General features: G+C 39.7%; 1 protein-coding gene across 2 annotated transcripts in view; it reads left to right on the forward strand.

Moving 5' to 3' along the window:
- Positions 1-1,016: 1,016 nt before the first annotated feature.
- The window catches only part of SGCE (sarcoglycan epsilon), a 31,343-nt gene continuing 7,866 nt past the window's right edge, over positions 1,017-24,493 (forward strand). Inside the window, exons 1-7 of one of the 2 annotated variants that reach the window (XM_082044173.1) lie at positions 1,017-1,187; positions 10,688-10,792; positions 14,755-14,877; positions 17,490-17,647; positions 20,172-20,244; positions 21,069-21,267; positions 22,926-23,088. In XM_082044173.1, coding sequence (XP_081900299.1) covers positions 1,070-1,187; positions 10,688-10,792; positions 14,755-14,877; positions 17,490-17,647; positions 20,172-20,244; positions 21,069-21,267; positions 22,926-23,088 — 939 coding nt within the window. In that variant the 5' untranslated portion in view covers positions 1,017-1,069. The remainder of the gene's footprint in view (positions 1,188-10,687; positions 10,793-14,754; positions 14,878-17,489; positions 17,648-20,171; positions 20,245-21,068; positions 21,268-22,925; positions 23,089-24,493) is intronic. The other variant, XM_082044172.1, reaches the window with a different exon arrangement.

Raw genomic sequence — 24,493 nt, forward strand, 5'->3', positions numbered from 1 at the left:
GAAGTGAGACAGCATGGAATGGTCAGACCTGGCTTAGGAAATGGGGGCCGCAGAGCCGCAGGACGGCAGTGCCAGAGGAGCGCCAGGTCTCTGTGTGCACAGGAGCCCGGAGCTCAGACCCCGACCATTCCCTCCTGCCACCCCACTCACAACTCTGCTATCCTGTTTCCCTGAAAATAATACAGGGTCTTATACAATTTTTGCTCCAGAAGTTGCTTACTTTTTTACACGTGTAGCTGCCCGGACACTATTTAAATTGACTTGTTTAATGAACTGTAACTAGGACTTATTTTTGGATTAGGGTTTATATTTGGAGCATCCTTAAAAATCCTGAAAAATCATGCTAGGGCTTATTTTCGGGGTAGGTCTTATTTTCTGGGAACAGGGTAGTTGCAGGTGCAACTGCAGAATGTTTGGGGAAAAAACAAACAAACAACTTTGGCCGTACAGGTACAATAGGGATATAGACTTAAAACAGGATAAGATGTTCAAAAAACTGATGCTGCAAGGACTGCAGCCGTGACGTCCTCCAAGAGCACAGGACACCCGTGTGCACCGACCAACTGTGAGGTGTCGTGCCCTGCTGCTGGTGTCCTGGTTTCGGGGCAGGAGCGGGGCAGCGGGAGGCGGGCAGCGGGGGCACAGCCGCTGTCCCCCATCCCCACCCGGCGCAGCACCAGCGCCTCCTGCACTGCCGCTTCGTTCCCGCCGCGTCGGCACCGCGGAAAACGCCGAGCCCCGGCAGGTCAGCAGGAGGTGCCGCCTCGCCCCGGCAGGTCAGCAGGAGGTGCCGCCTCGCCCCGGCAAGTCAGCCACCCGACCCTTCCTTCAGGGGAAACGGCTCCCGCAGCCTCCGCTCCCCAGAACCCCTCACTAGAGAGGGTGACACCCGGACGGCTCCCCGCTCCCCCTCCAACATGGCGACCGCTGGGGTGCGGCGGGCGGCTCCTCCCGGCATGCCCCGCGGGGCAGCGCTCTGCCAGGAGCCCGGCGGGGCGGGGCGGGGAGGATGCTGCGGCCGCCGCGGGGCGAGGCGGCACCGGCGGCCCCGCACGGCGCGGAGCGGAGGATGCGGCGGTGGCGGCGGCAGCAGCAGCAGCAGGCGGAGGAGCGGGGCGCGATGCGGTGCTGCGCGGCGGGGCCCTGGCCGCACAGCGGGGGTGCCCTCACCACCCTCCTGCTGACAGGTCGGTCACGGCGGCGTCTCACCGCGGCAAGGGGGTACGGGCCTCGCCGGTAGCCGCCGGCCTGCGCCGCGGTGCCCCCTCTCCTGTGGGCTTCGTGTCGCCCCCACCCCGCCTTGCCCTGAGGCTGCGGTTCGCTGTGCCCCTCTCTCCGCTGCGTGCCCCCCTTGGTGCGGGGTCCGAGCTGCCCCGCATCCACCCCCGGGGCGGCTCCAGCGGCTTCCCGGCGCGGCGGAGGCACCCCCAAGGCGGCGCAGGGATGGGGGCCCGCCCGCCCCTCGCCGCTCCCCCTGCGGAGGGCACCGCTGCAGCCCGCCCCTCCCAGCGCGGCGGGGAGCGCCCCCAGCCCGGCGGGGCCCGAGCTGAGGGAGCCCGGCTGCGGCGGGGGCGGCCGGGCTGTGGAGCGGGTTTGCGGGCAGGGCGCGGGAGCCAGGCCCGGCCGAGGGCCGCCGGGCGGTGGGGGCGGCTGTTCTCCCGGGGATGTGGCCGGGCGGCTGGGCCCGCTGCTCTCATCCCCTCGGTGGACCTGACAGGGCTGATGCCTGTCCCGAGGGCTGGACTATTTTGGGTACAGAGCTATCTTTCGTACCCCCCCCCGCCCCGAAATTTATTTTCTACCTTGACCACTTAATCAAACTATATCGTAATTAAGTCTGAAGAAAAAGTCTTAATTCTGCTCTCTAATGCATGTAAATAATAGCTGTCATGCAGCAAGCGGGTTTCACACCCATGAGGCTCTTCACAGTGAAATACTTTAAATGGGTAACAGCAGCAGCCCAGACATGAATGCCTTTGTGAGACTATTCCTCCTTAAGAACAAGTTATGAGCAATAAATCTGTTTCTTTAGGTTATTTTGTGACATGAGATGTCAGTGATATGTCATTCAAAAGCTAACAATTTGCTCAGTATCTTCTTGAGTAACATCTAGATACACTACTTATAGGATACTGACAATAGAAGTGACGTGAAGTGTTGGAAATATTAGAGATGCAAATAGCACCTAAACCTTAAGCTGTTCAATGTGAGGATAAAACTCGGCATTTGTTAGATGCAAGATACTGCTTTCTCCTGATGTGGAAATTCTTCTGGCTTCTTCCATCTCCTTTTCTCAAGACAGGTTGTGGAATAGCAACCAAGAAGGAGCGAGGGCAGTCTGAGGATAAGCTTTTGGTATGAACTATGATATTATGTTTAGAAAAGTTCAACTGAAATGAGCTTCTAGAAGCTGAGTTGTGGGCTACATGCTAAAGGAAGTGATCTTAAGGTTTTTTTAGTGTTAACTTTTCCAGATTAAATTCAGACTTTTTAAAGCTTGGTTTAGTTGGAGTTCATTAGTTAAAACAGCAGAATACATGGCTTGAGACTGATGTGAAAAAGGAAGCATGAACAAAGTTCAGTTAAGGTCTCTTAAGTGATATCTATGTAACATCTGGGGGACAGTGAAGGGGACGATGCTTATGTCCTGTCTGGTGACCAGCAATAGGACATGAGGAAATGGTATGGTGACTGAACCGCTTCCCTGGGCAGCCTGTTCCAATGCCTGACAACCCTTTCTGTGAAGAAATTTTTCCTAATATCCAATCTGGACCTTGCCTGGTGCAACTTGAGGCCATTTCCTCTTGTCCTATCACTTGCTACTGGGGCGAAGAGACCAACACCCTCCATGCTACAGCTTCCTTTCAGGTAGTTGTAGACAGCAATAAGGTCTCCCCTCAGCCTCCTTTTCTCCAGGATAAACTGCCCCAGTTCCCTTAGCCGCTTCTCATCAGACTTGTTCTCCAGACCCTTCGTTGCCCTTCTCTGCACTCTCTCCAGCACCTCAGTGTCTTTCTTGTAATGAAGGGCCCAAAACTAAACATAGTATTCAAGGTGTGGCCTCACCAGTGCTGAGTACAGGCGGGTGATCCCTTCCCTAGTCCTGCTGACCACACTATTCTTGATGCACACCAGGATGCTGTTGGCCTTTTTGGCCCCCTGGGCACACTGCTGGCTCATGTTCAGCCAGCTGTCAATCAACACCCCCAGATCCCTCTCTGCCAGGTGGCTTTCCAGCCACTCTTCCCCAAGCCTGCAGCGCTGCCTGGTATTGTTGTGACCCAAGTGCAGGACCTGGCACTTGCCCTTGTTAAACCTCACACAATTGGCCTCAGCCCAACAATCCAGCCGATCCAAATCCCTCTGTATGGCCTTCCTACCCTCCAGCAGATCAACACTCCCACCCAACTTGATGTTGTCTACAAGCTTACTGAGGGTGCACTCAATCCCCTTGTCCAGATCATTGATAAAGAGATTAAACAGAACTGGCCCAAATACTGAGCCCTGGGGAGCACCACTTGTGACCGGCTGCCAGCTGGATTTGACTCCATGACCATGTGAAGGAACTTCCAAACTGGACTGCAGGCTCTGAGATGAGCCACAACCTTGCATAAATGTCCTTTCTTTTGAATCTTGTTCTTAAGTAGCCTCTATGGTATTGAAGCATTACTTAGCCAGGCAAAAGGCATCTTACAGACAAAACGGAACATGAGAAGTAGCACAAGATCTGTGAATAGTTTTGAGTTCTCTTCCACTAGTAGACATGAGGTTTTCCCCTTTCTGTTTTAGCACTTGATCTACAGAAGAAACTTGATTTGTGTTTTTCGCACTTCTTAAAGATGTATGAAACATACACTTAAAGGCTTTTTGGAGGAGGCTGCTTACTGTCAGAATTCCAGGTGGTTGTGACTCTCACACCCCACACTTCCATGGCAAAACAATAACTCAAAATCCAGGGATTTCAAGAGACTTAAGAGTTTAAAGGGTGCAAGAGTGATATCAGAAGTCCAGCATTTGCTCCTAGATGGCCAATGTAGTATTCAAATGGAAGGCATTGACTCAAACACTAGCCGATAATGATTTTCTCCAGTGCCAGAAAAAATGGGAATTGACATTATTGTGAGGTTTTAAGGTTAAGCTTTTCTGAGACAAACTAGGTAGTTTTCTTTGACTTCAGCTTCACAGTAATAGAACCAGTAGAAGTTTACTAGATTAAACTAGTAGAGAAGTTTGCCATAGAATTTGGCAGAGCAATGAGCTGCCACCATATTCTGCTTCTGCAGAGAGAGTGGTCGTTAAAGAGTTGCTTGAATGATTGTGGCCATTTTGTGGTTATTACCAGGTACTTCTGCACTTAAAAGAATGAGTTGTCAGTGCCCATATTTTCCCTGGAATGCCTGTTTGCCCGTGAATAGGAAATTATAGAGCAACTGAGTCATATTCTCCCTTCCCTATACAGAGGTCAAAATGGAGAAGCAGCTCACTAGTTCTCATTTCAGAAGATGTGATTATGTGGTCACATTAGTTTGTCATAAAGCAGTGTTGCTGCCAGAAGACATTCTTCTGCCCTTCCACAGCTAGGCATTTTTCACCACCTCCCTTGTGGGGGCTGAAATAACTCGTACAGTGATACTGTGAATTGGGTCATCTGGCTGAAAACTGCCCACAAACGAAATTGTTCACTGAAATCAGTTTACTGACTAGGACTAGCACAGGATGATTTACGCTGGTGTGCTAGTTGGCCAAGAATGTGCTGAGAATCCCTCCTTTCATCAGGGCTACAAACATAGGCTAGTATGAAACAACTGTGAAATTGCGGACTAGGACGGATATTCAGGAAACTGAACTAAATACCTGCACTTTTCCTGCTCTTCGCAGCAGAAGTGCTATTGGCAATATTCTGCTTCTCAGCTGCACCAAACAGAGGGAGAGAGAATGTTTCACAATGATCTGCTCTTTCAGTGTTTCCAAACTAATATTGTAGCCTACTTGCCCTGTTTTCTTTTGTGGGGGCAACCATTAGGGCAAAGAAGCAGTTTTTCTTCACACAGGGCTCTGAATCTCTGCCTCTGAAGATGGCACCTGTCAAGTCTTTGTACTAATCTGACCCAGATCAATAAATAAAATCTATTGCCAGTAAGTACTTGCTTGAATAAGTAATTCTTGGAATGAAAAGCTAGCCATTCCATTAGTATGCTTTTCATTATAAAAGCACGTTATTTATAGGTAGTATAGTTTACATGGAGACAGCTTAGAGATTTTAAAGCCAGATAATAAGAAGTTAGCTTTATAGCATTAATTCATTTTCTATATGTAACTTTTAGTATGTAAAGACAAACTAAATTTTGGTCTTTCATATTTGGTTTGTTTTTTGTTTGTTTTTTTTTTTTTTTAGGTTTGGTTAGAAGTTCATTAGATTACTTGTCATGGTTTAACCCCAGGCAGCAACTAAGCCCCACGCAGCCACTCAGCCACTGTGCCCCAGTGGGATGGGGGAGAGAATCGGAAGGTTAAAAGTGAGAAAACTCATGGGTGGAGATAAAGACAGTTTAACAGGTAAAACAAAAGCTGCACACCAAAGCAAAGTGATTCACTCCTTTCCATTGGCAGGCAGGTGTTCAACCATCTCCAGGAAAGCCAGGCTCTGTCATGTGTTATGGTTACTTGGGAAGCCAAACACCATCTCTCCAAAAGTCTCCCCTTGCTTCTCTACTTGCAGTTTTATATGCTGAGCATGACATCCTATGATAGGGAATATCCTTTTGGCCAATCTGGGTCAGCTGTCCCAGCTGTGTCCCCTCCCAGCTTCTTGTGCATCTCCAGCCTCCTCCCTGGAAAGTTCTTGACTTGGTATAAACATTGCTTGGCAACAACCAAAACATCAGTGTATTACCAACATTCTTCTCATACCAAATCCAAAACACAGCGCTATACCAGCTGTTAGGAAGAAAATTAACTCTGTCCCAGCCAAAACCAGGATAGTATTTAAGGAATTACTGTCACCAAATTAGAACTCTTTAGATGAAAGATTGTTTGCAATCAAACTAAGGAGAATAAATTTCAAACCTAGACAAGAATATATATTTTCATATAGCTTTTGGGCGCTTCTTGAATAGGTGTTGATAACTTTAGAGCAGACGCTGTCAGTGTAGAGTGCCTTCTTTTGGCAGAGCTCTAGAGGAAAGGAGGGAGGTGGTAGTTTTGATTACTTCCACATGAATTTTAAAGAAACAGAGGAGCCAAGAAACCAGTGAACATATTAGTTTCCCTCCTAATTATCCAAACTGCTTTTCAAGCAAGTAGTAGCAAGAAGTGGTAGAACCAATAAGTGCTCTAACCCAAGAAAAGTTTTTACATTACTATCTTGCTGAAGTGTTTTCAGATTGAGAGCTGAAGGTACACATAAATACTGATAAGTATTGCTGTGTTGGAATTAGCAGGAACTTGTTACGCTCATGGAAAGTATACATTCTTTTGTTAACAGCATAGTTATGGGGCTCATTATGTAATACTAAAAAAAATAGTTTATCTAGACTGTGTCTAAATGTTGTTACAATTGCAACACTAACCACCAAAAATTCCTGTAGTCTTTTAAATCAATTGCCACCTCAGAAATTTGGAATATAATTGCAGGGACACTCTGACAATTAATATTAAGAGATGATAGGAGTATAGGGGGCACCTTGGAACAGTTGGCTTACAGGGTGACCTGGCCATACCTTGTGGTTACACCGTGGGTTTGGGGCTGGACCACAGGAACTAGCCGTTTTTCTCCTCGCCTTCATGGAAAAGCTGATCTAATTAAGTTCTCTTGTCAGGTCTGCAGTAGGAGGGAGAATGGTGGTGGGTAAATGTTACTATTAATAAAGCATAAGGTTTTTGTTCACCCAGTGAGACTAACAAAATGCCTTTTTCAGTTACTTTTCTCAGACGATCTTTGAGAAATATTCAGGTGTTACAGTAATCAATGAATGGCACAGAAACAGGTAGAAAACCATTACCTACTGAACAAAGTTGAGTGAGTGTAGAGCTTAGAAACATTTCTGTGTTTGATTTGAACTTTCACATAGTTATAATAAATGGAGTGCGGAGTGACCTGAGCAATCCACAATGGTCATCTAGCACAAATTAATTCTTGTTTCTTATGTGGTAGCTGTGGTTGAAGAGGATCTTAGCTGTTAGAAAATACCCTATCTCAATGTGAATTTCTACTGAGAGAATCATGTTTAGTCCATAATGAATTTCTACAGTTATAATTGCTTATACTGCTCATTAGCTAAGAACAAGGGGTGGGGAGGTTGGGAGAGGAGGGAGAGTAGGTGCAGGTGCAGCTCCTGCCTCCAGTAGTGGGCAATGTGACCCGGAGGGCAGATGTCTCAGTGCAGGTATCCGTGGATCCTCAGGAACTGCCGGGGTACAAGCTCTGACTTGAACTGTGGGCTGAGCACCTCGATGCAGATGATTGCTTGACGAATGGTTTGTTGTAACTCAGTTTCTAGTTGTTCTGTATAAAAATAATATAAATATAGTTTATATTTATAAAATAGCACAAATATAATTAAAGAAAAATGAAAAATGTTAGTTTAAGGGAAATAAAAGAAAGGACTAATTAAAGAAAATAAAAAAAGAAGACACTGTATTTGTACTTCACCTGGGCACGTTTAAGTCTCAGGCAGGGAACTGTGAGCTGCTCCTGCTGTTATAAGCACTGGTGGGTGCTCCAGCAGCTGTGGCAACATATATAACAAACTGAAGAGCCTGACGCTGTTAACATTTTTTTCAGTGGGAGTTACAAGGCTTATTAAATTAATTCTAAATTGTCTCTTTGATAAAATGCATAGTTTGAATCTCTGCATTCTGTAGTATGAGGCCTCTTTTGTCATCCTTTAATCGTATTCACAGATCTTCCCTGAGCCTTCTTCATGTTGTCACTATGCTTCTTGAAGGCTCTGTGTAAGTAGTAGACATAGCACTTGAACAGTGATCATATATGTGTCAAGGACAAAAATAAAATCTCCCTACTTTTCTTTGATGTTGCTGTTTACATTTCAGCTGTTCTAGCCGGTCTTCTGCTGAAAGCTTCTGTTCAACCAGTTATTACCTGACGTATCTCCCTGTTTTTTTGTCAAATTTCAGCATCCCTGAAGTGCGTGCTCTTTGTAATATGCATATGACATGCTGCCTTTGTTCCTGGGTATGCATTTACATTTTATTCTATTGAAGTGCCCATCACTGGATCACCTTTTTACCAAACAACGTAGACTGTTCTGTGCTAGTGGCTTGTCATCTCCATTATTTATCAATCTCCCTGCCTTGTTTTTACCTTCAAATTTTATCAGTATATGTTGTACATCCAAGTCATTTTATATATATATTATATATGTATATATGAAGTCAAATTGTGTAAGGCCAGTGCCAGAACCTTGTGAGGCCCACTAGAAATCGAAAAAATTAACTATCCAGTAGCTCTGTTCTCTTGCTTGAGACTGCCGTTCCTGTGGTGAAAGCTCTTGGATGGGCAGTGTGCTCCTGAATTGTTTCATTGCACACCTGTCATTTGAAATAAAATAGGTGGTGATAAATATTTATATTAAAATGCCACAGTGTAAACTCTAGGATCTAGAATCAGGCACACTGGTTGCTTTTCCATTTCCCCTGTGAAATGCAGTTTAGGGTGAAGAGGTGGACACATAACCTCTTTAATCCCCACCCCTAAACCTAGCACAACTTGTGAACCTAAATCAAAGATGTTTACTGATTGTTTATATTTAAAAATACATCTTGGAACCTGTTTGTTTTGTTTTTGTTTTTTTTTTTTTTTAATTCCATTTAAATATGCTATGATGATTTTGTATCGAGTTTCTCAAAGTGCTACAGGATATGCTGCCTATCTAAGGGTAACACATCATTATTGCTATTTTTATAAGAAAAAAAACTTGTGGGCTCATCAAAAGTGTCAGAAAAGATGCATTAAATGCTTGTTGACTGTGATAATACTCTTATCCATTTAATAATTCAGTAATCAAATCTTGTATTAATTATTTTCCTTGGTGCTGGTTTGTAGCTGACAACCCTTTGATTGCCCAGCTCATCCTGTTGAAATATTAGAACAACTTTATTTTACCTTTCTGCATTCTCTTGAGTGTTCCAAGAATTACAAAAAATTTACACTAAAGGTCGTATGCAGTGCTGATTTGGATAATCCCTAGGATGGTATTATGTTAAGACTTGCAATGTGTTCAGATCAATTCAGCAGGGAGAAAGTTGTCCATCGTGCAAGACAGATGTAGAACAGTGGATGCAAATAATAAAATTTTTTTTCAATCAGATCCTTTGAGTATATTGAAAATCTAAAGAAACTTAACAGAAATTCATAATTTAGAAATGTTATTTTGTTGGTATGATAATTTGAACATGTAATTTTTTTTGTTACATTTCATCCTCAAATCAGTTTTAGGTGTTTTGAGTAAATTATCATTAATAAATGCCTCACATGCATGGATTATTTGTGTATTGTGACTACTGCTTAAACCAGATCTGTTTGGTCTCCTAAATTGTGTTTGGAGAATGCAATATCAGTAATGCAATAGCTGACCAGTGTAACTATGTCAGCAGAAGTTTCCACAGATGTTTAAGCTTTTAGTGTAAATGATACTTGTATAGTTGGAGTGTTTGCCAATAAGTGTTGGTTTCTTCCTGCAGACTGATGTATCTGAATGCAAGTACTGCTACTTGTTTGATATCATGCTTTTTACAAGGAAGTTAAGATGCTGATAACATCTTTTAACTGGGGTCTGACATGAGTTCTTGCTCTCAAACTATTTCAAAGGAAAGACTGTTTATTACAGCCACTTTCCCCTTCCTAGCATCTGACTGCAGTTCCTTCCCTCAACACTTTCAGTTGACACATAGCTATACAAACAGCTGATATATCTATTATTCACCACAGATGAAAGGGAACAAAAGAACAAAAAGTGGGAGGTTAGGAGCGGGCTTTCTTGGCAGTTCTGCTACTGGTGAAATGGAGTTTTTCTGTCAGCTCCACAGCTGCTGTCTGTCTCCTATAATCATTTGCTCCTCACCACATTTAAACCTTCTTGCACCTTCAGCTGCACTGATCCAGCTGTTTCCAAGCTGTGTTCTGGCTGTGTGGGATGAACACAACTGGTTCTTTTTTCAGAACTGATTATTGGTTATGCCTGCAAGGCAAAGTGGCCAGCCCCATGTGTCTTTATATATGCAAAGCATCTTTGTATAAGCAAAGCTGTTCTCTTGATTTTATTGCTTTCCTTACTTTGGCCAAAATATACTATGCCAATGAAAGTAACTTTAGATATGTCTTTACCTGTGTATGTGGTTTTGCAGGTGAAAATATATTTATCACAGAATGCTCTTCATCATCTTTATTATCAGTATAATTATGTCAGCAGTAGTTCTGCAGAGGTTTAAGCATTTATTGTGAACTTAGTCTATTTGGAAAAATGAGTGTCAAAAAGGTGACTCTCGGAAAGATTATTATGTGTTTATACATTCAAATCAAATGCCACAATTTTTTTTAACCTGAGGCTCCTAAACTTTGACTAAAACCAAAACCTGGTTTAGAAGGCATCTGATCCCATCTGATACTTGTTTTTTGGAAGTCTGTTGACCTGACTAATTTTTTTTGCATTTGTTTTGTTCTGAAAAGCTTTTTTGTTAAGCTCTGCTGATGGCAATAATGGAACAGTTAACTGGAAGACTAAGCAAGCCCACAGTTATATTATCAGCAGAAAAAAGGCTGTTGAGAAGAACGGTGAGTTTAGGTTGTAAATTTAAATCCCATGTTGGTTCAGTCAAATCTGCTTTTAATATTACTCCTGCTTTTTCAGTCATGTCCTTGTTTTAGGAATAAGTTGCTATTTCAAGGTAAGTAATTTGGAAAATTTTACATCTCTTCAGTCAGTTTAAAAACATTCACAGGGCTGCGTCTTTTTGTGAGTCTTCCCCAACTTTTCCTGTTCCTGCAGCTTTGCTTGAAATAATGGCTGTGTGTATACCTAATATTGCACATTTTCTTATCACAGCTGGTTGCTTGGAAATACCTCTGCAGTTCGCTTAATACAATAACTTGTCTGTAACAATTTAAAATATCTTTTCATATACTGATGTAAAAAGACTATTTTACTGTCATTTATGCAAGTACACACAGAATATTGTAGCTAGTGTACACTAGTTGAGAAGAGGCTTGCACTGATTACCCATTCAGGCAGGCAACCTGGATTGGACCCCAAATCAAGTTATTTTTGGGATTGCGCTTCATCTGCTAAAAATCAATGGAGAGAGAACCCATTGAAAATCAGGGAAAAAATTTCCGGGTGTATTTTTTTTCTGAAGGTCATCAACATACAGGCTTCAACCAACATAGTACATCATCTGAAATTTCTGGAAACAGGGGTCATCTGCTCCAGGCTGAAGGTTGATACAGTCCCAGCTGTACCTATGTTCAAGGCCTACAAGAGGAATGACTGGGACAGTTTCTTGACATGTTTAGAAAGGAATAATGCATGTTTTCCAACCTTCAGTTTCCAGTTAATCTACTTCTTTCTCAGTCTCCAGAACTTCTAAACTTTCTGCACAGATATATCTTGGGATCTACAGAAAGTCCTCCAGGAGATCTGGAAACAAGAAGGAAGAAAACGGTGGTGTCGAGATAGCTGATACTATCTTTTTTTTTTTTTGGTAGGGATCTGTTATGATCTTATGTAGTGAAGATTTTTAATTTCCCATGGTTAGTTTTATAAAAGCCTTTAACAGTCCCTGAGATTTTATTTGCCAGAGGGAATTTGCCCAAGCAATTCACACCTGGCAGTCTGCTGTATCAGACTAGTACCTAGAAGTTGGTAAGTATATTCAGTTTCATCCCTAGATCACCTAAGATGATAACACATTCATCTCCAGTCTCAGGCAGTCTTATGAAAATAATAGTGGGTTTTAAAAGCTTCTGAAGAAAACAGTATTCCACTGATTTCATTATTGAAAAGCAGTGGTTGCTGTAGTGGGCTGAAGACTCATCATTTTTCTTCTGATTTTGAAGGAGCTTCGTAGGAAAAAAAGAAGGAGGCTTCTCTGACAAGGGGGGTGAGAACTTTTTAATTCTAAATCTCCGTACTTGTGTCATTACAATGGTTCTGTCATAATAGGATAAAACTGGTTTGGTTTTTTTTCGTTTTTCCTTCTGAAAGGCATTTTTAGACTTCCACCAAGATCACTGGTTATATCTGCATGAAATCCTTATTGGCATGCTTTCTTCAACAACAGAGAACATCCCATTACTAGGCATGGGCAGGTGTTCAGTGGTGGCTATAGATTTCCTCAAACAGACAAAAGCAATAGGTTATATGTTTGTGGTTTGTTTTGTTTTGTTTTTCAGTAACTGCTGATTCTGTTATCCTTCCTTTCTAAAACTATTGCTTATGGAGAAAATATACATTACCTTTTCACTGTATTTCCTGTTTGAAATGGATTCTTATTGTATAGTCAAAGCATCAAAAATGAAAAAATGGATTTTTCTAGATATTTGACACATTTTCAGCCAGCCTCTGTATATTTGTCAGCTTTTCTGCTTATGTTATAAATTTCTTCTTTTGGATTTTCTTGAAAATATTTTAAAGGAAATTAATTAGTTTCCTTGCTCTATTTACAGTTCATTCATAGAAGTGTGTGCAAAATTTTTTGGGTCATCAACTTACTAATTTTAATTATACAAATCAGATAGCTATGTTACTGTACTTAAATCAAGTCTACATAATTAAAATTACAGTAACTGGTTTATTAACCACACAAAATTGTAATAAACTATTTAAACTTCAGGATTAGTTTTAATTTTATCTTTATGGTAAAATTATTAGAAAGATATTCTGTTCACTACTGTGTTAAAAAAGGTTTCCAAAAGTGGTGAAAAGCAGCTGCTGTAGAATTTGATCAGTAGTATGTCCAGGGCTTGAGACTGTTAATTCTGCAACATCAGGCTTGAAGATTGGGAAATGTGTAACTAAATGTAGAGGTCTGCATTACAGATGTCTGCACCTCCTCTCGGCTGCCTCTGCAGTCATTGCAGATCTGGTTTGTGCAGTCAGGAATCTGGGACGTGATTCATCTCGTTTTACAGGAGAAATAAAATTAATCAACCCAGAGAAGTGTCTGTTTCTTCTCCACTGACTATAAAAGGAGCCTGACTAGCTCAGTGGTGGATGTTGTTTCTGTAGGCATCTAAAATTAGGTGAGATAGATTCCACGTGGAGTACGTGGTGCAAGGAACGGAATGTCTGTGATTAATGCCTAATTAGCAGTGGCTGTTTAAGCACATCTCAAGTAAGAAGGTTGGTATAGTGATAAGGGTGGAGAAATTACACCAGGATGAGAAAATTACGTGAAGTTGATCCACATTTCAAATGTATCTTGCTTACATCTTTCAAATGTATCTTGATCCAAGTGTTGAAATGAGCCCTTTTATCTTCTACGAATTTGTTCCCAAGAGTTTGTTACAATACAGACTCTGAAATCTCTTTCCGAGTCGCTCTTCCCAATGAGAGTTTCCCCCATGCTGTATGGCCTATAACCTTTCTTTGGAGATAGGACTTCTCATAGGTTCTTTCACTTTAGCAAGCAAGGCAGGTAGCTGTGTGTCTCTGTATCTGTGACTTATCATCTGTATGTACCACTTGTGTAACCCTCATCTCATTGACAAAATTTACCAGCAATGATTGATTCTTTCAATAGTAATATGGAATAGCAAAATGACTTATGACCAGTCCCGTTAAGACATAATGAGAAACGGTATTCTCCATTTATACTTAAATTTTGAAACTTGTTGATAAAGTGGTTTCGTATCCATTTAATTTATAGAAAAGATTTTTTTATTCTTCTAATTCATGTGTTATACCTAAATAAGATTTGCCTTTATCAGCTAAATTTGTAACTCCATAAAAATAGCATATTGTTTTGACATATGCTGGTGATTCTGAATTGTTTCCTTTAGGTTTTTAATTCTGAGTCCTGTAAAATATGGCTTCATTTTTTGTTTTTGTAATCAGCGATTCCTGACTGGCCTATAATTACTCATGTCCTTCTGTTTTATCCTTCAATACAAGCACATCTTCAGTAATGAGCTCTCTAACCAAATTTTTAGATATATGTTATCTGAACGTGCTGGTCTAAGAAAGTCGAGCTTTAAGAACTTGTAGAAATCCTCAGCTGAAGTGAATCACTTTGTCCTTTTCTGCACAAGAGCTGAAAAATCTGCCAATTCCATTCGGTGAGGAATCAGTACCACCAATTGGTAAGATTCCTCTGTATTCCTCATGTTCCTTATTTATATGTAAAATATCAAGAAAATATGATTGTATCATGAATGTATTTTTTTCATGTGATATTACAAATAAACCAACTATAAAATTACAATAGCCTTCCTTGTTTGTTTGTTTTGTTTTTTTTTTTAAATTGCAAAAAAAATGAAGAGCTTCTACAACTTCTGCAATCCTAACCCATTTTGTTTATTGCAATGTTGAAGGGACCCTGTTGGGCAAAGCAAGGGTTTGCTCTGCCTTCTGTTCTTATATGTATGCAACGTTTTAAAAAACTTATTAACAGTTATCTAATATTCGTTGCTTTCCTTTTCCCAGATGCCCATGTTGCCATTGAAATGCATGCTGTATTATCTAGAGCATGTCTCACTTTTGCTTTTTTCTGTCTCTTATCTTTCCTTCTGCATTTCAGTGTACACGATTCTGTCTAAGGTGCACTCTGATCGGAATGTATACCCTTCTGCTGGAGTTCTTTTTGTTCATGTTTTGGAGAGAGAATACTTTAAGGGGGAATTTCCTCCTTACCCAAAGCCTGGTATGGGATGCTACCCACTTTTGCTTTACGCACGAAATTGTGAAAGTTTAATAATTGTTAAAAATGCCATTTATCTGATCACTGCTTCAGACATAGTATGTATATGAAAGAGCACTTTGAAAGCACATAATAAGCTTCAGACAAAATAGAAGATTAAATCAAATATGAGACTACATAATGATGTTTTCTTTAATTTTAAACAAATTTGGATTCAGCTGCCTTCTTATATTTAGGAACAGTTTAATGTTAGTAAGCCATTTGTTTTTAGAGAAGGAGCTGTGATTTCCTAAGGTTAAAGCTAAAGGATTGATCATTGGCAGATTAGAATATGTATAAGCAACCTGCGGGTTGGAAGAGAGAGTATTCTGCCCCACATGCTTATCAACAATGAAAGGGAATATCTATGTATATACAGGCAAGAAAAGGAATAAATATATAAATGTATCCTATTCATCTAAGCATAACTATGCTGTTTTCCTGTGAAAATGGGAAAAACCTATAATATGTATACAGTGCACAGATAATCAAAACCTGTTTAATTAATAAGCTTTTGAGTTTATTTGAGAGTACTATTTTCAGAGCTCACGTTAAAGAAAAAAGTAAGCTTCTGTTAGCATTGGTTAAATTTTGTCATGAATAAACCCAAATGTTTTAAAAATTTCCTCTCCCTGAAAAATTGATGTTTTTCCTGACGTGTAAACCTGAGTCTTCATTCATGTAACAGTGACTGGCAGAGTGAAGTTTGTCTCAGTCCCCAGTTTTCTCCTGGTTTTGCCACACAGATGGAAGGAACCTGGAAATTTTACTAATAATGGATTGTCTTTCAAGTCCTTACAGCCCCATCCTGTGTTGACAATCGCGTGATTCAAAGGCAGTATGAATTTGGTCTCACGTCCTGCTGAAATTTCTGTACCCATAGACGATTGCGATCATAGAAATTCACTGAAGGCGAGATGTTACCACGGTCCTTTTATTGTTGTCTGCTGTGCTGGATCATTAGCCTGGCCTACCTTGATGAAGGGCAAACCAGAATGTGCCACAGGTGGCTTTCACAGTTTCCCCCAGAATAGTTTGTGATGCTGGGAATTTTATTCAGAATGCAATAGGTTAGATTACTGGGACGTCCCTAGGGAATCAGAGAATGTTAGGGATTGCAAAGGACCTCGAAAGATCATCCAGTCCAATCCCCCTGCCGGAGCCGGAAAACCTAGATGAGGTTACACAGGAACCTGTCCAGGCGGGTTTTGAATGTCTCCAGAGTAGGAGGCTCCACAACCTCCCTGGGCAGCCTGTTCCATCACCCTGACCAAGAAGTTTCTTCTCATATTTAAGTGGAACCTCCTCTCTTCCACTTTGTATCCTTTGCCACTAGTCCTACCATTGGTTGTCACCGAGAAGAGCCTGGCTCCATCCTCCTGACACTCACCCTTTACATATTTATGAGCATTAATGAGGTCACCCCTCAGTCTCCTCCAAGCTAAAGATACCCAGCTCCCTCAGCCTTTTCTCGTAAGGGAGATGCTCCACTCCCTTAATCATCTTCGTGGCTCTTTGTGGAAGTTGCGTTACACGCTGGTGCTGGTTTGGGGTTGTTCTGGTCCCTCTTACCCACAGCCAGATGTGTAAGTGTGGACCTGAAAACTAGTTAGCCCTTGGCCACAGGTCTCTGGAGGAGATGTCAGCCCTTTATTCGCTGGGCTCAGTTTCTGCCTTCTGTGCCAGCCTGCCTGTCATCTTCTCTTGTCACCTGTCGTACGATGGCTGCTATTGCCATTTCAGAGACCAGCTGGAGGAGTGCAGTGCAGCAGTGCCTGCGCAGGCTCAGAGGGATTTGCCCAAGTTCTGTGCCTCAGCTTATGCCTCAGGGGTGAGTATCTGGTAGTGTTGAGGCACATCTGAATTCACTTAGAAAAGCTAAAATAAACTGAAGTAAAATCCAGACATTTGTAAGAGTAGTGATAAGAACCACGAGAACTGTTGTACTGGTTTGACTTGAGAGACTTCTAGAGATTGCATCTGGACCATTGCGTTTAGTAGCTATCAGTGGACCAGGAATGTCTGGTCCTTTTTTGAATTAATTTGTTTCCTAAAGAAAAAACTACTGCCAGCTGTTGGTGCTGAAGACCTGTATGTCTGTCCTGATGCTAACAGAAGCTTTCAGGTATTGATGGTTACACTGCCACTCTTCACAGTAAGCCCTCCCAGGTACATTTGGTCTCTGGAGCCATTATCAAAAACATGAATAAAATAAAGGTTTTGGGGAATTACAGGACTGAAACCTTTGTGCTTTTGTCAGTGAGGAGGTTAGATGCTTCAATTTGAGGTGGAATTAAGCTCTCAAAATCAGACCTACTAGTTAAGGAGCATGAGCTGTACCAGTACATTCATCTCTGCAATTGGTTTACACTTTTCAGATATTAATTTCTTAATACTTAGAAGTTCTAAGTAAGAGTTCACATATATCTGATATGGTAAAGGTTAGCAATTTTTGTTTTTGGAAAGGTTTTGCAAACATAACTGGAAGTCAGAACAAGACTTTCTAGTGGAAACATCAAAATCAAAGCATATAAATGTTTTCTTGTAAATATTCTAATACAGTGTTTCTTATTTAGGTGAAATAAGTAATGATCCTATAACATTTAATACCAATTTAATGGGTTACCCTGACAGACCGGGATGGCTACGCTATATACAAAGGACACCGTACAGTGATGGAGTGCTGTATGGCTCACCAACTGTAGAAAATGTGGGCAAACCAACCATCATTGAGGTATTTTCTTTCAAAAGTTCAAAAATACGTGTTTTGTTTTAGAGTATAAGATTCAGTACTGTCAACAAGTATTGCCTCTTATTTTTGAAAAGTTAATTACAATAATAACAAAAATCTTATAAGACGGGAATTTGTGACATTAACATTTAGTCTTAGGTACCATTATATCCTCTTTTGAAAGAAAGCCAAGTTGTGTGACATTTCGTGTTTTAAGGTATAACTAGTAAAAAGGAATAACCACTTAAACTTAATATTCCTAGTTGCAATACCTTTTGATTCTTGCCCTTCATCTTTCTAAAAGGCATTTCATTTCAGTAAATTATGAATATATTAAAGTTTTATTCAAAATGCAGGGCAAAAAAACCTTTGTAAACTACTGTACTTGAAGAACAGATTAATTCTGAACTTTGTAATATTCAACGCTAAATATGCATCGGACTTTTACCCACTGGAAAATATAGTGTTCAGTCAATAAATAGGTTTTGGTTTTATTTTTTAATTTAAAGTGCCTTCCATCAAATGTTCACTGGTTCATTATTAATGTTTAGTGATAGACTTTAATTAACCCTTGCATTTATTTAATTCTGTTCTTATAAGTTTAACAATGACAAACCCCACTACTTTATTTTTGACAATTAGCTATGCAAATGTTTAAAAGCACAAGTTATTCACTGAGCAGTGATTGAGAGGTAAAAAGGACTGTGTATTCTGCCGTGTATGTCACAGACCACAAACTGAATCGGACACTGTGTGCTCGTTCACAGTGTTAAGGAGAAATCTGCTCATTAGCTTGCTCCAGCCATTTTGCTGCTTCAGCAGCACATTTGTCTTAAATTCTTGATGAGTTTTTTTTTTTCCTAAATTGCATTTCATATAATTTTTCTGCCTCAAGGATGACATCTCTAAATGTTAAGTTGTACTGTAGATAATTTCTCCCATGCTTAGTTTTATATACGTGATTCAGTTTTGATTTCAGCAGGACTCATCACATCTGTAAAATTAATCATGTGCAGAAGTATTTGCAGACTCTGCTTAGCTTTCTGTAGAGGAAACCATTATTTAAAATTGCCCTTTTTTAAATGGCACATGCTTTTAGATACTAGGATCTATATCAAGATCTCCATTCTAAGCATGACCCCAAGCCTGTATTGAACTAAATCTTGCCTAGCATACAATTTAATTCCTTGCAGTCCAACTCTCAAATGTGGCTTTTGAATTAATTCTTCAGTATGTGGGGAGGTCAGATTGCATTTAATCCACTTCCCAGTGCCATCTGAGAAGAGCAGCTACATATTCTATTAATTTTATAGTGGAATTGTTACATTATGTAAGATATAATTGTGTCAGGTAAGTTTTTCCCTCCACACTTAAATGAACCTGCAGAAGATATTCCAGGGCAATTTTCCTTTTCATTTAAAGTCCTTAAAAGAAAATGCAACATCTGTTTCTTTTGTTTATTTAATAATTAATGTCACAATGCTTTGTAGCTGGTTGCTGAGAAGCAATGTATTTGTCACTATTATTGCTACTCCTCTGCCTCTCCTTCACCCCTGAAATGAATGAAATAAGTTTAAAATTGCAAAGAAAGTTTGTATTTTTCAGTTTGTTTCCTGAAATATTCTCAGCTTTCAAGGGGGAAAAAAAAAAGTAGTGAAATTTATACATAATTATGCTGATATCCAGCTTCATTCTGTATTTCCTATGAATGAGCACTTACTTGTAGTACAACCTACTAGATTACAGTCACCTCTGAGCAGCAGCCACTGGTGAGCATTTCAGGCATCCTATACATTTAAACTACAAGATTGGTATCCTTGGGTAATTTGTTTACGAAGGCATAAGTTTCCAAAAATAAGTCATCAATGTTGTATCTGCCTACGAGTTTGCAGTTCCCCTACAGTTACAGATTCCAGTGGGGGTTTTTTTTCAGATTACATGTGTTGGAGCAATGCTTGTGAATCTGTTCATGGAGTGTGACTTCAATGGGGCTACCGCTAAAACTAAACCCCAGCCCCAAAGATTAGAATTGCTGGGATCCCGACACTCCTTTAAATACCTCTGTGTTGGTTCGTTCCCTCGGAGTGATCAATGAATGCAGATCTTCCAGTATTGATGGAGGGTGGTTTGAGAGTGGGCAGGGAAATGGAGAAGCTGGTCTTCATGTGTGGTGGTTCCTAACTCAAAGACAGCAGAAACCGAAGAATATACATGTATGGCAGAACACTTTTATCTGGACCAAAATATATTATTTTCACACGTATCCCTTGGATAATTGTATTTGGCTATCGACTGGTTGAGAAAATTCTGGTATCCTGACCTGAAGGCAGTACTGCATCAAATAAATCGACCTTACCTTTCAAACTTTATATTAATGAATGAATGTTCATACTTTTCAAAATAAAGAGGCAAGGTGTTTAAAAGGTGAGAAGTATTTCTAAATTATCAGTTTCATTTTCTTTGATGTTTTATTTACCTGATTTTCATATTTGCGTTGTTGGTTTGCAATCATGTCTTTTCACTCCAGATCACTGCATACAACAGGCGTACCTTTGAGACAGCAAGGCATAATTTGATCATTAATATAATGTCAGCAGAAGGTATGTACAGAAAAGAGCTTCTTGTGTTTTTAACTGAATAAGCAAAATCATCTTATGGGCTCCTGTTCTTTTAAAATTAAAAAAAATTATAATAAAATAGTTGTCTGGTGTTCAAGCCAAATGCAGGGGCACAAAGGGGAAGCAAGAGAGTTTTCCCTCCTTTGATTCAATTTGTTATTTTTATCCAGATTGTTTGTATCAGGCAGGACTGTTATTCCTCATTTGCAAAAAAAGTTCTGTTTCCCTTTTATAAAAAATTAATTTGAATTTTTTCCTGTCATTTCAAATGGACCTTAGGTGAAGGATTTTACTCTGTTTCTGCATGTTGTTCATTTTTCTTAGTTCTGTGTGTTCTTTATGCAGAGGACAATTGTATAGGTGGATTCCAAAACCAACAGATTATGGCATATACGGATGTTTGTGTCCTTAAAATTAGTTATTTTCATTATATTTATTTATGTATTTACAATCTGGAGTATGGCAGGTTGGAATCCATTGTCACTGCAGATAAGTTTTGGCCCCCAAATTAGCATGAATGTAATTTTATCTGTTTAATTTACCGGCTGAGACTCTTTTACTCTAGTCTGCTCCTTCATCTCCCAGTTGTTTTATAAATAGCCAGTGGTTTTCAGCTAAAGTATTAATAACAGCTAATGGTACTAACTATTTAATTAAACATAATCACATTAGGTTCAAAATGACCTAGTTCAAATAAAAGATTTTTGGAAAGGTGTATCAACCTTGAAGGGGTATTACGTTAACCATTACTTCAAATTCTTTGTTATGGAGCCTTTATTTAAGGCTTCCTTTTTCATCACAAATAGATTTTCCTTTACCGTACCAAGCGGAGTTCTTCATAAGGAATATGAATGTAGAAGAAATGTTGGCCAGCGAAGTTCTTGGCGACTTTCTGGGAGCGGTGAAGAATGTGTGGCAGCCAGAGCGCTTGAACGCTATCAACATTACTTCAGCCCTCGACCGGGGAGGGAGGGTTCCGCTTCCCATTAATGACATGAAGGAGGGGTAAGCACGTGTGTCACTCGGATGTTTTTGCTTTACTCGTTTTGTTACTGAAAAACTCAATATTTTTTCAGGTTCTCTAGAAATTTGCAATTATTCTTTTATATTTTGGAATTAGGTATGAAAAGTTTACTGATGTTCCAAGCCCCCGTTATACCATGGGTTTATTGTGCTAGATGCCATTTCAATGGGCAACAGTTTCTATATATTGATTTTAAAATCCAAGCAATACTAATAAACTCCATTAACTATAATACAGGTGGTAGTAAATACGCTGATTTTGTAATTCCAGTCTTACTTCTGACTAGTCATTTAGCATTATTTTCAAGTATTTAATAGTTCCCAATTCCAAAAACTCGAAATTTTGAAACAAGGTGTGATAGATCATAGGTTACAAAGACACTTGGATTTCCAAGAGTGTTTTGCATATAACAGTGTCATTTGTAGCTGTAATCTCATTTAGTGAAATTTAGTTAAGTGCTTCGGAAGCGCTGTGGACTTTCATGTGAAAGTGATTGATAAGCTGAAGTATCTGGAGAATTTAGGTTATTGAGTGTAAACTGCACTCTTTCTTTCCATTTGTGATTCATAACCATAAACTCTGCTCTGAAATATGATACTTCACTTAGAAACTAATAAGGACTTAGTTTTTTCAAAATACCATTGTGGTAGTGCTTTTCCCTGACAACAATAAAGATGCCTAGTTATTTTTAGATATTTATTTTAGCTTTAAATAATATTGAAGAAAGGGCCGAGGGTTCAAAATCTGTGATGTGTGTATAAAATATTGCTGTTTGCGCATCTGGAGTTTCTGAGCACATCTAAGGAATGAAAGCGACTTCTATACTAATCGGAGTAATAGCAGAGCCACTTAATACAAGTGGGTACATATGTGGCCACATTTGAAACATTTATTTAGGTAGTACCTAATATACCAAATATAAACCAGGACCTAATTTCTGTTTCATGATCCATTGGTACATTATTACTTGTTGCAGCTGACTGTATTTTCCAGCAGCATTCTACATATTTAAATATGAAAATGAATAATGTGTTTAGCTCAGTTGCTCTTGTTTTATATATTGTAATACTAAATGAAGTATCAAGTTTACATTCAGCTTTCAGTATTCTACAAATGTCGTTGGCAGTACACAGCTACAGTATGGAATCTTTTAGGAGAAGCTGGAGGCTTGGGCAGGTTCATATTAGTATTAGGTTTAGAAATAACTAGGCCTCGTGAATTTCATTTGAAAACATGGGAAGAAACTCTTTAAAAATAATCTTGAAGAGTGATGTTTTACTTAAGATAAAATTATGCTATTTCAATGCGATTTTCAACAGTAGTACTGATTTACTTACATGAGGAACCTACTCTTGGAGCTCTTTGACTTCATAGACATTGACAGCTAATGGTAAGCAAACATTGACGTTATGCAGCAAACCAGAATACGTTATAATAAGAAGCTGGAAAAATAATTTGTTTTCAATCTGTTATTCATATGCTTAGATAAAGCATACTGTCAAGAAAAATAATTGAAAAAAGTCTTTAAAGCACAGCTGAATGCTGCCACGAACAATAATAACGTTTGGAGAGTACGTCACTGTCCCCTCGGGATTTGTGAGAGGTTTCCTGACAGTCTGTCACCATTCTCTTTCTGCAGTGTCTATGTTATGGTTGGAGCAGATGTTCCATTCTCTTCATGCTTACGAGAAGTGGAAAACCCACAAAATCAGCTGAGATGCAGTCAAGAAATGGAGCCTGTTATAACCTGTGATAAAAAATTTCGAACTCAATTCCATATTGACTGGTGTAAAATCTCTCTGGTAAGTTATTTTATTATTGCGTAAAAATGATGTTTGAAGGAGTACAATATTTTAGCGAGGCATGACTGAGGTAAGAGTTTTGCCAGCCTGGCCAGAGAGCTCTGCCAAATTCCACTTTGTCATGATGGATTGACATTGTTTTCCATCTAGAAGACACTCTTAAAATTGTGAAAGAATTTAGCTATGTAGAATAAACTCTAGTAAATGTGAGCACCAGTGAAACCACCATATTTGTTTTTACTTGTGATGATTTATATAAATGGCCAGAGAACTGTAGGATTTACAGAACTAAAAGTAATGAGAGAATTATTTAAGCAGGTGTAGTTCATTAATTCAGTGCACTAATACTGCTAGTTACACTTGCTTTTTTAAAAAGTGTCTGTCTATATATATATGTTTTCTCAAATATTGAATCTACAGCACTGACCAGTTAAATAGTATTTCTATTCTGTTAAAAACTTCTTTCTGAAAATTATCTAAAACACATTTCCTGTTAAAAGTGAAAAATAAAAGAAAATAGTGTTCAATAATGAAACAAAAATAAATTAGAACATTCTTCTCAGTCAAATACAAGAAAAATTATAACTGAATGCTGGACTATTTGCCATGGAAGGAGTATAATTCCCAAAGAGGCTTTTAAAGGTTATTTTTGTTCAGTTCTGGTAAGGAAAAACTAGAAATGATACAGTATCAGAAGAGAATGTTGCAGATAAATTTGAACAAAGATGGTGGAGGTACATAAAATAAACTTAGGTGGTTGTTGAGTGGCTTCAGAAATTACCCAAGAGGAAGCAGAAAGGGGAGATATGAAAAGCTTTGGTACAAGGTAAAAAATGTATTGAATATGAGAAAAGGTATTCATAGACAAAATAGATTAGATAACTTTCAACCCTTTCTTTCTATACACTATAAATTAGGAAATCTGTTGGAAAGCTGGAAAATACTTGTTTTCAAAAGAATTTCGAGAGTGTTTATTATTTATTGGCTTTCTGTTGACAAATTGCAAAAGGTACATGTGTACACAGCAATACTTATCAGCACCTGAAAAACAGCAGAAGTCAGCCTTTGTCAAGAGCAAACTATTTCAAGTCTTTGATTTCCTTCTGCAAGAAAGAAGTAAAACAGTTGCTGCAGCAGATGTCATTTATTCTTGATAAGGTTTTTTGATACTTTCTCATAGGCAAGCTCAGGAATATGGCCTAGGGAAGCTAGGGCCTAGTGGAGAGCTGGTTGGATAGCCATAATCATAGCAGAATTATTAATAATTCCTTGCCATTTTTCATTAATAAGCTAGGTGATGGAATGTGCTTATTAAATTAAATTTGCAGTCCCCATGAAACTGCAAGTGTCTGCAGGCACTTTGAAGGTCAGGATACAATTCAGAGAGGTCTTGAGAAATTGGAGG

This window comes from Streptopelia decaocto (genome assembly GCF_964273445.1).
Source record: "Streptopelia decaocto genome assembly, chromosome: 2".
Taxonomy (NCBI): Eukaryota; Metazoa; Chordata; class Aves; order Columbiformes; family Columbidae; genus Streptopelia; species Streptopelia decaocto.